The sequence below is a fragment of the Aedes aegypti genome, chromosome 2 (genome assembly GCF_002204515.2).
Source record: "Aedes aegypti strain LVP_AGWG chromosome 2, AaegL5.0 Primary Assembly, whole genome shotgun sequence".
Classification (NCBI taxonomy): Eukaryota; Metazoa; Arthropoda; class Insecta; order Diptera; family Culicidae; genus Aedes; species Aedes aegypti.
The window spans coordinates 305198212-305214562 of record NC_035108.1 but is presented as its reverse complement, the minus strand read 5'-3'; the positions used below and the strand labels follow the sequence as shown (position 1 = coordinate 305214562).

The 16351-nt window shown below is 35.2% G+C and overlaps 1 protein-coding gene across 1 annotated transcript; it reads left to right on the top strand.

The window, feature by feature from the left end:
* The first annotated feature begins 2751 nt into the window (after positions 1-2751).
* On the top strand, positions 2752-14759 carry LOC5573845 (transmembrane protein 53-B). Its single transcript, XM_001654832.2, has 4 exons — positions 2752-3262; positions 11947-12307; positions 12368-12505; positions 13599-14759. The coding sequence occupies exons 1-4, from the start codon at positions 3036-3038 to the stop codon at positions 13773-13775; spliced, it is 903 nt and encodes a 300-aa protein (XP_001654882.1). The 5' UTR covers positions 2752-3035; the 3' UTR covers positions 13776-14759.
* Positions 14760-16351: the final 1592 nt, after the last annotated feature.

Here is a 16351-nt window from a genome sequence, read left to right as displayed (position 1 = left end):
TCGCGTGTCCCACACGCGCGTTCCGATTTGGTGGGCGCGCGACAATACGAAATTTATTCAGCCAAGATTCGTTGCTGCAAAACGTTAGCGTATTAACGTTAATCGTTCTGTTTTTGACAGCTTTCATGTTTTGCTGCGTTCGCTGCTTCAATTCAACTGTTATACAGCACAAAGCAAATAATCTTAGCTTATAGCGCTAAAATTGTTAGTTGGGATGTATATTTTTGACTGGAAAAATCTAGTCAACGCGTCAGTGCAGAAATAAAGCTTTTCGTTTACAATTATTCTCTTTCACCTGAAATGCTACTAAAAACTTACGGTTTTAGCCTGTTAGTCTGTAAACCAAAATACAAAGCAATAATATGCTGTTTTTTTGACAATAATTTGCTTTTAGATAATTTTCATTTACACATTTGAGCGAGACTTTTAGAAAACACTCAATTTTTTTTCAACTTAAAACACTAGGAAACATCCAATTTAAACATTTTTTACCATAAATCAAAACACAAAGCGATGACATTTTATTTGCATAAGATGTTTGGACATAAATAAATGAATTCACGAGTCATCGCATTAAATTTTGGTTTAAAAACAAACAGTTACGGAAATACTTTTTCGTAATTCTAGTAAAATAAACTTAAGTATAATAAAAACTTTCTATTTTAAACCTGAAATTATCAATGGACTTCTATGAGCTGATTGATGTAAAAAAAAGTTACAAGTCTTTGTTTTATTTATTCAACACGATGACATCAACAGAAAAACAGATCTCAATGCTGTATATCTCATTCTAGTTAAACAATTATTACCAGTTAAAAACTAAAATACAATTCATGGCAAAAATACAAATACAAAGGATACAAACTCTATTGGAATTCAATGATATAGTACTGAATTCGGTTTTTCATTTACTTATCGAAAACAATTTTCGATTTGCAGGCAAAAAGTTTAAAGAAGATCTTTTTGTAGTTTTTGAAATAAAAAAAAATAAATGCACTCAACAACTTTATTTTTAGGCCATATAGGTATGTTCACCTGACTTCCATAATAACATTTATTGCGGCAAAGCAAGATATCATCGCATTTATGTTGTTTTTTGGCAAATAGTATGAGAATGGGATCTTCGTAATTTTCAAAACTGAAATCAATTTAGAATGAAATCAAAATATTGTGTTTTTGCACAAATATATTCAAAAGACTTTCTACAATCAAATCCATGTAGAAATCCATTTTCTTGGATCTTCACCATAGACTTTTTTTTATTTTTTGCTGGAACTGTGTTTATTTTAAAGGAACGTAACTATCGATAACAATATCGTGACTTAAGCACAATTGTTGGATACCATGGGCGTTAATAGCTCAATGAAATAGAAAAATCGAACCAGGTATCATACCTGAGGTATGTGCAATAGCCTGGGACACGGTTATATGAAAAATTTAGAATCTCGCTCCAGTCCACTTTCTGGATTGCATTTAGGTCCCATAACAACTGTGCAAAATTTCAGCTGGATCGGAGAAACTATATTTTAGCGCCAGCCGTTCAAAGTTTGTATGGGATTTACTATGGGAAAACTTACTTTTGCAAAAAAAAATCGCCAGAGGTCACCCATTGACCTCTATAAAAATTCTGAACACAGACCTCGATTGGTATTTTTACGATGAAGAATATTGCCGAAGACCGCAAAACAATTCGACACTTGTGAAAAAAGTTATTCAATGAAAACCTATGAGCAAGGCGACGGAAAGGAATATCAATAATAACAAAATCGGCCAAAATTTCCGAATAATCTATGCTTAATAACTTTTTTCACAAGCATCGGATTGCTTCGCGGTCTTAGGCAATATTCTTCGTCGTAAAAATACCAATCGAGGTCTGTGTTCAAAATTTTTATAGAGGTCAATGGGCGACCTCTGGCGATTTTTCTTTGCAAAAGTAAGTTTTACCATAGTAATTGTTAAAGAATGGTGAATGCATTCCGATATGGTTTCTGATACCCTTCAAGTGGTCTTCTGCGAAATCGCAAAAAAAAAATGTTTTACGCAACTCGTTGCAGAACTCGATTTTAGCAGCACTCGTTGTAATTATTCAATTATTGAAATGTACGACACGTGCTAAAGAAAAAATCGAGTTTTGCAGCTTTCTGCATTAAGGTGAAACAGTTTGGAATCAACTTCTAAGATTGCACTAAAACTTCAAAGGCACAAATCTCGCGAAGAAAGCATCCCACTACAGTGCACTTTTTATTTTAGCTTTGTGCACTATCAGAAAGCTTAAAATAAGAAGATCAGGAACGTTTGCCAACTATTTCACCAGTGTTGTGCCTTTGGAAACGAGAGTAGGGGTAGAAGTCGGCCATTGTGCCGGCCATCTTTGGATTCCAAGATGTTTCACCTTAATAACTACATATTACATTATTTTTGAAGATGCTGGTTGTCAAGTACGAATACAGCAATGAATCACTGTTTCCGAAATGAGCTTTTCCACGGTTCCAAATGACAGCCGGTAAGACCGGACGTGTAGGTAGTTATGCGCATGACCGACCATTCAACGTAGTGGTCGTTTGCTTCGAACTCACATGGATGGAAATTTACATACGATTGTTTATGTTCACAACCAGGCATCTGTTTTTCCCGGAAAATTGCAACGGTATTACCCCCCCGCCTCCCGCTTTCTTTCCTCTCTCACAAGTGCCCATGAGCATGTATAGGTACGGTCTAGCATGCGTTTTCGGCGCTCGAGTAGGAGGGGGTTGTCAAAAGACTGACAGAACGATTTTCCATACCAACCATCGCTGGAGAAAATTCGTGGAAAATCAGCTGGCAGTCGGGAAGAAAATTAAGCTTCAGTATTTTCGCTTGGGGAGGCGTGAAATTCAAATTCCAGAGAGTTGTAAATTTTGAACCGTGATTGTTAGCAAGTCTACGGAACTGTTGGTGAAACTTTGAGAAGATTCAGAAACTCTATAAGCTGTGTTTTAGCTCTCGGAAAATCCGGTCGGGTTTGACAGCAGGTGAAAATTCTTCGAAAATCACCCATGGCTTCTGCGGCGTATAGCAGAGTGGACGACTATCCGATAGACGACTCGCTGGAATATTTCATCAAATTTCCCTCCCCAAATTTCAAAAACGAAGGACAAGGAGCGGAATCGGATTACGTCTTCGTTTGCAACGAAACGAACGTTCCCATCGTATTGCTCCTGGGATGGGCCGGATGCCAGGATAAATATCTGATGAAGTACTCGAAAATATACGAAGACCGAGGGTAGGTTGGCAAATATTCTTGATTCTCCAGGCATTTCAACTTAAAGCTTAAACACGAAAGCCTGCATGTTCATAAGGCTGAACATGAAACCCGGACATCGTTTTGGAAGGCTGAAGTAGCAAAAGGCTGAAATGTGTTAAGGCTGAACGTTTTCAATATGAGCTTGAACTTGAAGTAATCGTTCAAGAATCACGTGCGCGTTATTCGCAGAGCCTTAGCGTGGCTTCTTGGCGCCCTTGGCGAACCGACATTGAAGCGCTCATTCAAAGCTCAAGTAGTTTTTCATTATACTAAGAATGCATCATATTGATAATTATTTTCGAAATTCTAGAGAGACTTCTGTAAAAATTGTTAATCAAAATCCTCAAGAGTCGTTTATTAAAAGTTTGAATAGGAACATTAAATCATTGGATGTATTCTGTAAAAAGTTATACACAATACATCATATTTTATTTTAGAAGAACTGCGTGACAGACCGAAGGTTATTAAATTTTCTAAAACATTTCCGGTCTATATGGCCAGAAATAAATCTACAGAAGTTACTGTGATTTATCAAACATTTTTGTTTTTTTTTTAAATTTCAGTGTAGAGCATATTTTCAATTAAATTCTAGTAGAAAATTGTTTAGATTCTTGTGCTTTCAAATAAATCTTATCAATATAATTTATAAGCCATATTTTGTTGATTAAAACATGCGAGGACAACTGGAAATATTTTTATGAACACTCTAGCAATTCCTTCAGAAAACTTATTTATATTAATACTTTCTCCAAGAAAAACTTTATGTTGAAAATTTAAAAACATTCAGAATATTCTTTGAGAGATGAAAACACTACTTAAAAGTCAATTTTGCCAAAAGGTACCCTAAAAAATGGCAGCATGGAAATAATTGGTAAATTCTATTATGATCGAATAAAAACTTTTTTGGAGTGTTATTCAGAGTTCGTTTATGTTTTTGTTGAATCAAATTCATATCATTGAGCGAAAACATCATTTTGCACAATTGAAATTATTGCTAATGTTACGAATAAACTTAGTATTATGGCTTTTCACTACTATTATTATTTCATTGTTGAAAAATTCTCTAATAATCTAGCAAGAAATTTGTTCGATTTGTTTTCTAGATTATTTTGTTTTAGCTATATCGGTCATGCAACTCAAGTCTGTAGAAGATTTTTGCAAATGCAAAGGCAGCGACAAGATTGGAATAATATCTCAATACCTCAAAATAATATAAAACAATCACAGTCGATACCTTCTCTATGACAAGATTATATCAAACGCCACATGAGGACACTGTCCAGATCTGACAAATAATCCTCCTTTAAATTCGGCCAAAAACTTATCTGGTATAACTTTGTCGTAATTTCGACCAAGATGTTCTAGTAGAAATAAAAGCCCCGGGTTGTGTGAGAACATTACTAATAATTCTGTGGAAGCCTACTGTAAATTATCTCAGAACTCTACGTCGAAACAAAATATCATATGCTAAGCTTTCTGCTAGTGCACAAAGGTCTAAAATAAAAATTTCACTTTTGTTTGTAGCTCATTTTGAAAGATTTGTATTTTCGGAGTTTTGATACAATATTTAATTTGTATTCTAAGCCGTTCTACCTCAGCTTTGAATTGATGAGCCCTTATCTTTGATGTTATCTAGATAATTATTTTTGGGTAAAGTAATCTTCAAATCATTGCTAGCATTAGCAAATTTTCAATTATTTATATTGATAAGTCTGAGACATCTAACAGGAAATTTAAATTGCCTACCTATTTTTAAGCATATTCTAAGAAGCTTAAATATATTTTGTTACAAGCAATTTAGTAGCTGTTGCAAGTTCTAAATCACTGTATGCTCTTGTAAAGCTAAGTATGCTGTTCTGCTCAAGAAAAGTAAAAATTTCTGCTCAAGATTTCTTGCAAGAAATTTTCCACGCATCGAGATAGACGATTACTTTTCTGTTGAAGTGCATACTTCGTTTAAATTGAACAAAAAAAATCAACCCAACAAGAACCTCGACCAGCGTTTAGACTCACCGCCCTCATTATGCTCTTGTATAATTGCTGCGCTTTTACCGCTAAGACTAGACCCTACGATACTGATTTTTGTATTTAGTTCTTTTAGAGTCGCCCTTATTAAATATGTATCTTCCAAAATTTTATCTAGTATGTCACGTATTTTGGCGCCCTTGGCGGTTGCCAACCTGGCCATAAACCTTAGCTTGTCATTAGAGGTAATTTAGTATTCTGATTCAAAACGGCATTTTTGTTTTTAAATTCTTCCTCAAATATTGCAAAGTGGCCATTCCGGAAAACATACAGGAACAACACCACCGGATTTTAGCATGTAATGTAAGTTAAAGGCTTTGTAAAATAAACTATTGTTACTATGGTGCTGATCTATTTTCATTGAAATTTTGTTCAGCCACACCGCACTGAGTACCATTTATATAAAAATCCCGTTTAATATTTTTTACGTTGTCCCTAACAAGGAGTCATAAAAAATCAATCAACTTTCAGCTTTTGTGATTATTTTTGATCAATAAAGCACAAGCAATTTCATGTACGACGGGAATGATGAATTGCATGTCGTTCCTGGTATCCACTTCACATAAAGAATCGTGAACTTGTTCAGCCAAAGTGCGCCAAATGCGAGTAACTTGGTGCACTTTGGCAGAACAAATTCATGGTTTCCTTCGATCGCTACATTCGTCAACTACATCTAATGTATTTTTCGAATCTTTGAATGCATGAGGGACTTGATTCAACCTTCTGTTGATATAAGGTACCCCGGGGCAAGTGAGAATCTGGGGTAAGTGGTACGTTTTGTCATAGCTCACTTAGGAAAAGTTTTTCATGGGGGTATTCTTCTAGAAAGTTGAAGATACAATGACAAGGAATGTATTAAGTACAAAACATATTGTTATTTTTATTACCATGGGGTTCGTGTAACAGTTGTCAATTCAGCGCCATTTTCAACTTGCATGATAATTTGCGACACGTTTCACGTCTTGCATTGACTCGCAAAACAAAAATGTGTTATAAATCGAATTTCCATCAGCAAGCTACAACTTCAATCATTATTACAAGCTGCTTACGAAAAACCAGTATTTTGTTTTCATTTCATATGAAATTTTCGATGGTCTAACATACCCCAAAATATCTTTGTACGCGGGGTAAGTGGGAACTATCAAAACAAAAACCAGAATCAAAACTTTTCGTAGACGTTTCATACATTTTCCTAGAGAGTAGCACTAAAACATTCAAACAAATGATTTTTATCAAAAAAGATAAATCTAAAATTACTTAATTGCATGAGAGGGAGAAGAAATGTGTAATTCTTCTATATGTTTTTATTTATTTTTTTATTTTTGGAATACGACTTCAAAATTGAACAAACACAGAGATGAAATTTAAAATGCATCATGAAAAAGATCATTTTTCTATCTTATTTGAACTTTATTTGTTATTTCTACCAAATTTAGTAGTGACGAAAAACAATTCCACCCTATTAAGCGGTTTTCTACTATGCATGTAAGTAATAACAAAACATATTTATAATTTCGGCAATTATTGATGGTTTATGTGCTAATTTGTAATTAACAACTTATAAATGATATATTTTGAACATGTTTAATTCCTCTTTACGCTTTTATTGAGGTATTTTCAGTTTATATTAAATGCGAGGTGACATACTATTAAATAAACGTTTTCTTCCTAAAGCGTTACGTATTTTATGGTTGATCCCTTATGTACATAAAAAATGTACTCGAAATTTAAAATATATGATTTATCAATCCTTGTATTGTAATGGTTGACTTACTGATGTGGATTGACCATGAAACTGGATGTGTCCCACTTGCCCCGTTTAGCGAGGTAACTGCGTCAAATGGCTCATTCTAAAACATTCCTCCAAGGTTTCCACAATTTCGAAATTATTCGATCGGTTTCATGCACACACCAGCAAATATGTTGCCAAAATGTGATTGTGCTGTTGGATTTGAAAAATATTGACATTTGAAAATTTTATTGAACCATTTGATTGAACTACCGTTTTTTTAGTTCCCACTTGCCCCGCGGTACCTTAGATAATCCATCAAGAGAAAGCCAGATAGAATACGTTTAGGATAACTTGTGCCAAATTATTGTTCGCATAGGTCCTCGACACCACATTGTGGCCAGTTCTATGGAAAATTACAAATCTTTCCCATTCATTGTGTATAAAAATTTGTGACATGCATTTCAACATACATGGCGATTATATGAACCGTATATAGATTTTCTTGAATATTCTCTCTTGAGTTACTTATTGGACCCTGTTAGTCATTTGTGAACGGTAAAATTTTCAAGAGTCATTCGCGATCTACTTGCAGATGAGTGAACTTTAAAGTTAAATATCTCAAAATAATAGTTTTGGCACTTGGTGCGGTTTAGCAGAACCTCGACCAAATGTATGTTGATACTTCTCCAACTTGATGTCCCGAGACTCGAGTCCCTTTCAGTTTCCCGAACAAGTTCATATTTTTCACTCGATCTGTCCATTAGAGTGATGCAAATTTTGAAATGTTTGCTCCCCTATGCTTAAACGATTTTTATTATGGTAAATAGCATCCTCCCAAAGTTTGAAGTGATTCGAGAGAAATTTGACTGTGCACACGCCATTTGAAGTTTATATGGAGATTACTATGGAAAACGCCAATCTTTTGTGTTCAGCTCTCTATCTCTTCGTCATAATATTTCATGGAAAAGTGAACGAATTCTTCTAATGTGAAATTTTTCCAGCTACAACTTTGCCGAAGACCACTTTTTGATTGGACGTCAGGATAAATTGTTATTCATCATCATAAAGTTGGTTTGCATGTAGCATGCTCCACCAACTATTCGGCAGGCAACAGTGGTCCTCATGGCGGGTAGAATAGATCAAAGTAATCCAGGCTACTATGTTCTACAGCAAAAAAGCAGTGTTGCTCTGAATGTAATTGAATGATCATCTCAGCATGATTTAGACTTTGTTATCAATAATAACAAATTATCCTTACGTCCTATCAAAATGTGATCTTCAGCAAAGTTGTAGCTGGGAAGTTTTCACATGAGATGAGTGTGTTCACTTTTCCATAGATTATTATGACGAGCAGATAGAGAACTGAACACAAAAGGTTTGCCTTTCCCATAGTAATTTCCATATAAACTTTAAATAGCGTGTGCACAACCAAATTTCTTCCGAATCGCTTCAAATTTTGGGAGGATCATTTTCATCATAATTGACATCGTTTAAGCATAGGGGAGCAAAAACTTCAAAATTTGCATCAGTCTACTGTCCATACCATGTTTCAATATGTTGAAATTTTACTATATTCGAAGATAAAAAACATCCAAGCCTTTTTCCAATGTATTTTGTCATAATAGCAATATGCTCCAAAATTAAAAAAAAAAATGTGTTTTAAGTTGATATCTCCCATACACGACAGTCAATTTATAATCGAGTTGGGAAGAGTTGACAGTACTCAATTTTGAATCAGATCCGGATTTCACCCAAGATTTTTTATTATGAAATTCACTACAACTTATTCTAACAAGAACTAAATTGAAATTTTTACGGAATGAGTTTATTTGTTATGCTTGCGCTTATAGAATAAGTTCATTGGGCTTTGATACCAAACAAATCGGAGGGTCCGAATTGGAACAGGGTTGGTCCAATTCGGACCTTCTGAAGAATTTTGTTCAAACATGTCTAGTCATGTCCTGGTGGTTATTTATATAGATTTATATCTTAATGAGTTATAAATGAGGGGAATTGACGGTATAAACTTGTTTTCAATCTCTTTCAAATGATAACACAATGAGATATTTACATGACATCCTTATTACAAAATTCTGTTATCACGTTTATTATGTTGCCTGCTTATTCAACCAAAACAAAAACAAACTAAGTAGGTAATCAAGTGCTTGTTATCCGATAACTCAACTTGTTATCTTTTTGTTACTCAACTTTGCTCGGAGAATGTGTAATTGAAGGAAAAGCTACGTGATATTGTTATGATTTTTTTTTTTCAAAATGGTTCTTTGGGATGGTACACAAATTGTGTCACGCTGAATTTCAACTTTTTTGACTCCCTCCCCCCTTTGTCACGTTTTTTGTATGAGTCCTCCGAAATTTTTGTAAGACTTATCACACTTGACTTGACCCCATACCCCCTCGAAGCGTGACGTAATTTGTGCATGACCCCTTTCAATCTCACCGGTCGAGAATATTTTTCTAATATACAATATTTATACAAACACATTAATGAACGATTGGCGGAGCAAATTCTTAGTTATTAAGTATGCAGAGCTGAGATTCTGGCTTTGTCCGTATAGGGGTGTAATTCCAGACATATAAAGAAGAAAGTTAATGTATTCTAATCATGAAAAGTCACAGTTATACGCTAGAACTGATATACTTCCACGGCACGAATATGTGCCCTATGGCTTACTAAATCCACAAGATCACATAGGATAGTTTTGTCCATTACAACATGTAACCTTATATATCTTTGTTTTATCAAGTTTCATTTGAAATTTAGGCTTTCATCGAACTTGAGAGAAAAAAAAACTTTCTTCACCATTATAGAAACAAAAATTTAATATAAAAAATGTTCAGGATCGCTCAAGATATCGCGATAAGGAGGATGGAGAGTGAAAATGTATGCAGAATGAAGCGAAAAAATTATCGACATAGGGAGAGATATCGAGAACATTGAGATGTGGAGAGTCGACTGTACTAGCGATCAGTGACATAAAGTTAGAGTTCTAACGATGTGTGCCGATGGCGGCCTGGTTTCAGCGAGAATTGCTCATCGATAATAATATTATCATGAGTCATAGAACACAAAATGCTTATATTGTTATAGGGAATAATTACTATTTTCGAAGCATCAAATTTGTTTCAAATTGTGCTGTTAGAATAATATTGACATTAAAAAACAAAGCCTGCATTGGATATCAAAAATTTAGCCCATGAATGTCATGAGTATCACGTGACTTTGTCAATTGAATATTGATACTATCTCTCTTTCTAGTGGAAAATGCCGTTTCCTTGACCAGTTTTGAATTACTATAGGTTGGTTATATTAAATAACTGATGCCATATCTCACTTGACAACCTTAGCATTTCAATTTGGAGCAAATGTCAAAACTTTAAAAGTATTTTTTTGTTGCCAAATAGCCGAATCGAAGAAAATAAAAACACACACCTGTTTTATGTTGGAAATAAAACAGCTGACATTTGCTCCATTATTACTTGAGCCTTAACAGCACTAGTCCGAACAGGTCCGAACCATTAACCCTTATTATCACGGCATGAAAATTAACAAGGCTCTTTACTGATGTAAATATCAAATTTGCTTGTAAACATGTGACGTCACTTCTATCGTACCATATACCTTCCGGACCACTAGATCATTTTTTTTCACAAATTTGTTCTGGGTGGATAGGAATGACGTCGTCAAGTAGCTGTCAGTTTTCGGAATATATCACCTTCTTAATATAGTACACCGTGCTTATTATGGTGAACTCGAATTTCAGTATAGTTACATCTACATAACGAAAAAAAAACAGCATGCGTTTTAAAAAGGTGGTAAGTTTCGTGTGATTAACCCATGATTAAAAAAAAAATCCAAGAAAAAAAACTTAAATAAGGTACAGCAGGGGAAGTGTGCCAGTAGGGTAATTGGATCCTATGCCTATATTAAGCATAAATACTTGAATATTTTGAATGTTATCGCACCATTTATTTCATTTTAGGTTACACACTGATACTATTGCAAAACTGGTACTACACGTGCACTAACACAAGCAAACTTGGTAACTACCAAAATCAATTCATTTCAAAATTGTTTTCTGTCAATCAAAAATCCATTGTATATCTGACTAAAATCGAATATTATTTGTTCTTTCAACGCATGGTGAACATTTCAGTTCTAGTTGAATGAATCACAATGAAAAAATGTGATGTTAATATGTAAATACAGATTTTTTGGATATGGTACACTGCGCCGTATCTTTGAATGGGATGGGGTAAGTGGATCAAGTATTATTACCATATATTGGCAGACTGATTGAGCAACTTTGAATAAGTTTTAACATCCTTAAATATTGTTTTCCTTTAACTTTTTTCATTCAATGCTTAAATTTGTTAAATTGACCCGAGAATATTTTAATTAATCAACCTAAAAGTTTTTAAACCCTTCTGATTTTTATACCAGATAAGAAAATTAATATTGCAAAATTCTAACAAAACTTTTCCCGGTTTATCAAATGTGAATTGCAAAAGAGCAAAATATACCAGTTCTCCAAGTCAATCGTAGGTTATTTGACCATACCAATTGTTCTAGACAGATGATGTAAAAATATTCATAAACAATATTAAAAGATTTCAGCTTGGTAAACGAAAGTCAATGTAATAAATATTTTAATAAATAAAAGATTGAATTACATTATTCACATTACGTACGTAACAATGAAGTTGGGTATTGATTTTTCTGTATACACTTATCCTACGGTACCTGACTAAAAATATTTAAGCCTTTCGATATTTTCAGCCTATCGATCGTTTAATCTTATGTGTTTAGTCTTTTTCTTAATTCAGCCTTATATTTTTCGTAGCAAACCCGTTCTCCAAAACGTATAATCATCATTTCTTTTTCCAGCTTGATAACCATCCGATACACGGCTCCGGTTGACAATCTATTCTGGAAGCGAACCTCCATGAGCCAGATAGGCGAAAAGATACTGAAGCTAATCTACGACATGAACTTCGATAGTCATCCCCTGATTTTCCACGTGTTCTCCAACGGGGGAGCGTTTCTGTATCAGCACGTGGCCCTGGCCAATAGGCGCTCGAAAAAGCCGGTGCAAATCTGCGGAATGATATTCGATTCGGCCCCCGGCGATCGCCGAGTGCTGGGACTGTTCCGGGCCGTTTCGGCCATCCTGGGCAAGGAACGGCGCTGTAACAAGGTGGTGTCGGCGATCATGACCATTGGGTTGATCTTTCTGTGGGCTTTTGAGGTAATGATTTGGAAAATGAAGGTTGAGAGAGCTCTTTCGATGATTGTGTTCTTCTTGCAGGATTCGTTCAATTATTTCCGGAGCTTTATACGACCCTTCGAGGTACAGACAAACCCTTCGCACAATTTAAAATATGAAATCAATGAGTGGCCGCAGCTATTTCTGTATTCCAAAGAGGATAGATTGATCCCTTATACGGTAAGTCAGTGAAAAGCGCTCCAAAACACGTTTAGTTAGGAGCTTTCAGGTTGTTTAAAAATATTATTGGGAGAGCAATCTCTTTCTATTGACTGTTTAACAATAAACTTGCGACGATCGACACGCCACCATATTTCATATAACGGAAGTTATTAGAACTAGCTTGGAGGTGATGTTTTGGAGGTTATTTGGTAATTTGGAGGTTAAAATCACCTCCAAACACTAGTGATTTTGCGGTGGGATGTTGACGTTTGATCACGAATTGATTGTTTTGCAATAATGATCAAATGGACTTAAAACTTTCATTACCATATATATTTCGATGCATTGAAATCGTCATAGATAAAATCGTCCCACAGATAACATTGTGGAACGTGTGGAACATATTTTTTATCTCAAGCACCAAAGTACCGCTACCTACCTACATATATAGCGCGATGTTTGGCATTAAAGTTACCAGTAACAAAAAAAAAATTACTTATTGTGAGCCAATTTTTGCAAGTCAGTTTTAAGCAAATTAACTTGCTGCCCAGTTCATTGAAAAGGCAAATAGGCAGCGAAGAAAGTATATTTACCAACCTGTGTTTCAACAGAAACTCACAAAATTTCAAAAACTTTGGTTTCGAATGACGATAAAAATTGATGTTTTATACGCCAATGAATGATTAAAGCAACTCCACCCCATGCTCCAACCAGGCGATCATTGTGATAAACAAAAAAGTTTGAATCTCTTTTGAGTTTGGATCCAGGTTTCAAATGAGTTTCAGTAATAACTGCTATATGTATGTTATTAGCTGTTAGAAAATTAAGCAATACGTTTTCTTTACTAATCAAAGAACAGGCATTCCAATTTAAAATATTTAAAAACAAATTTGATCTATCAGAGAACCGTAACCCAATAACTATTTTGTTTGTATTTTTTACACCAACTTGGACTGCTTCAGCTGTAGTGGGGGTTTTGAACATTGCATCAATTATTTAATTCAATTGTTCAGTTAAGAAATTAAAATCAATTACAATCAGAGGGAGACATGTTACTAGAGGTAAAGAAAAGTTGAATAATTCTCACCGTTCCCATTTCGTACCATTGCAGGACATTGAGAAGTTCGCTGCCTACCGTCGGAGCTGTGGCGTTGACGTCAAAATGGTCTGTTTCGATCGGTCGGAGCATGTCAAGCACTACATCCGACACCCCCAGCAGTACGTCTACAGTGTTTGCAAGTTCATCAACGATTGTTTAACCACGTACTACAACAAATATCACACCTAAGAGGCGATCAGCAGGCGATCTCTACTGGAATGTTGTAGCGAGCATGTTACGATCGAACGAATGCCTTGCAGCCAAAATAAATAGTCACGTTTTCAACAGCTCCGTAGCGGATTTGGATATTTCGTTCCAATAGGGCAAACCATCAGGTTAGCAATAGTGTAAGTTTAGGAAACGAATTCAATGCATCTCTCCTTCTTTAGTATACTACAGAACGCGTGTATGGTTTGACAAACTACTGGTTGATTAGTTTGAAGTTTCTATGACGAATAGTAGTTTCATATTCAACTGGTTTCGTTTTGTTCTGAAAAAATACGGAGAGAGTTCTAGAAAATGCACAAATATCTTCAGTATTATGTTGTTTTTGGTTTAATGTGCTTAACAACAAAAGTGTCTACGTTTAGGATGTTATTTTTAATTTAATCATGTTAATAATCAACAAAATGAAACATTCGTGCACTTAGCTAAAAGCAAATAACTATTCCATCGTAACTAGTACATATTCGTTATCTTAAGTCAGTAAAACTGTTATGTGATATTAACACTTGGTGCCTCTCGCATTCGATGTTTCGTTGATATCCCGATACTCGCGCTGCTGGTTGCTATTGATACCACAGACAAATGGATGAGGCACTTGAAACATTATCGTCACCCAACGCAGTCGACGTAGCATTATTGCACAATCCTAAAACAAAATGTCTCGCTTAGCGTGAATTAGGTGGGAGTGGGGTAGAACCGTTCAATTCATCTAGAATGCTTGAATCGACTGCCGAATGGGCATTATGTTAGAACATGCGAGAAAAATCCAGAATTGGGAAAAGCACACACAAGGTTTTGGCACCGTCTTACGCGAGTACTGGAAGGTTGACCTCCAAAAACTAAAGCATTTTGTTTTGATTCATTGTTTAAAATAGTTATAAACCCCAAAAAAACTATACTTTTATAGGAAACACAATTGGTTCAAATATACTGTCATTTTAGCACTGATTTCGAGTTTCATCACTGCAGGGAAATAGTAGAGAAATGTCCTGTGTCCACAGTGAGTGTGAAAGAAGATAGCACACCAACGAAGAATTCTGTGTCTTGCGAACGCAACGTGTCCACGTTTAAAATAACTGATTCTTCAATTGCATTAGTTTAGGAATCTAATGGAAAAGGTTTTGATAGCCAAATGGATCGTTTTTCACCTTTGTTAAGGCTAAGTAGCCCGTCATTCGTTTTGGCAACAATGGTGATTTTTCAGCTTGCATTTCAAAGTGATAAAACTCAGTATTGATAGTTTATATTGACTTCAAAATGTATCACTGTACGCGCCAACATGCATGAAGTATGCTGATACTTTATCAGCTGTGTCAGTGCAGAACCAACTGATTTTCTTTGATTCGAAATCGTGAGATGAATTGGCAACAATCATCAACGACGCTTACAAAATACAATGACGGCCTACTTCGCCTTAATGAGATTTTTTAGCTCTGGTATCCAGCTTTTTGCGATGGCTATAAAACAACAGGGGGTGATTCGAATTTGATATGTTTTGCGTACAGATTTTATAGCTAGGTCTTAGTAGGCAGTGACTCGAGGCTCGTTGACCCGACTGTCAAAAATTTTCACCAACCAATTCATGTTTCGTATTCAAGTACTTATTCGTTAACTATATTTTATTTAACTAAGCTTCATTTGTTTTATTTTACGTACACAATGAAAGGAAGACCATTCACAGGAATAAATATACTTATGACGAATCATTGTAATTCCAATAATAATCCTTGGGAAATATGAGCTCTTGCCGTGGCCCTCGCCGCACTTTTTTTTATACAGCCGCTGTCATTAAATAGATCTTCCTCGACTTAAAAGAATCGCCTTTTTTGGCAGTTGACAGTTTTCAACATATCTTCCAGTGCTCTTTCAGCTGCACTAATGAGATAATAAGAATTGTTCGAAAAAATATGAAAAAACAGCAAGTCAAATTGTCCCATAATGAAAAGTAACCGCATATCAGTCCCACTACAGATTTCCGCGACATGTATTACGGTTATTTTGAAAAAATTCCGTTCTGCGGTAGCCGCCAAATTCTACCGCAGCTGTCAAAGTTCTACCGCTGGCTCGAAAATCATTGTATCATTGAACGAAACCATCTAATCAAAGTATGCTTGTAGAGTCCCCAGCTTTGAAACGCGGCAGAAAACAACAGTCATTAGCGTGGTTTTCGCAGCCGATCGATGATGCTTTGTGAAAATCAGTAATTTGACGACTGCGGTAGCTTTCTGTTCAACCGTAGAACGAAAAGTTATCTCAAAAATTGCAATAACACAAAAATGAAACGTTTTTTGTTCATCTTTATATTTTTCTCGGAAAGATATCGTAGTGTAAAGCAAATTGTGAAAGTTTCATCAGGATATGAACACGTTCCAATCCTATGGAATTTTTTGAATATTTGTATGTTTTATATCCTGTAAATAAAAAATAAAATAATATGTTAATCAGTCCACAGTTCGGGAAATCTCTCTTCTGTGCCAACTGCAGCTAGTACTTATAGCTCAAAAATACCGTAGGTACGAACAGATAAAAGATACCAAGTC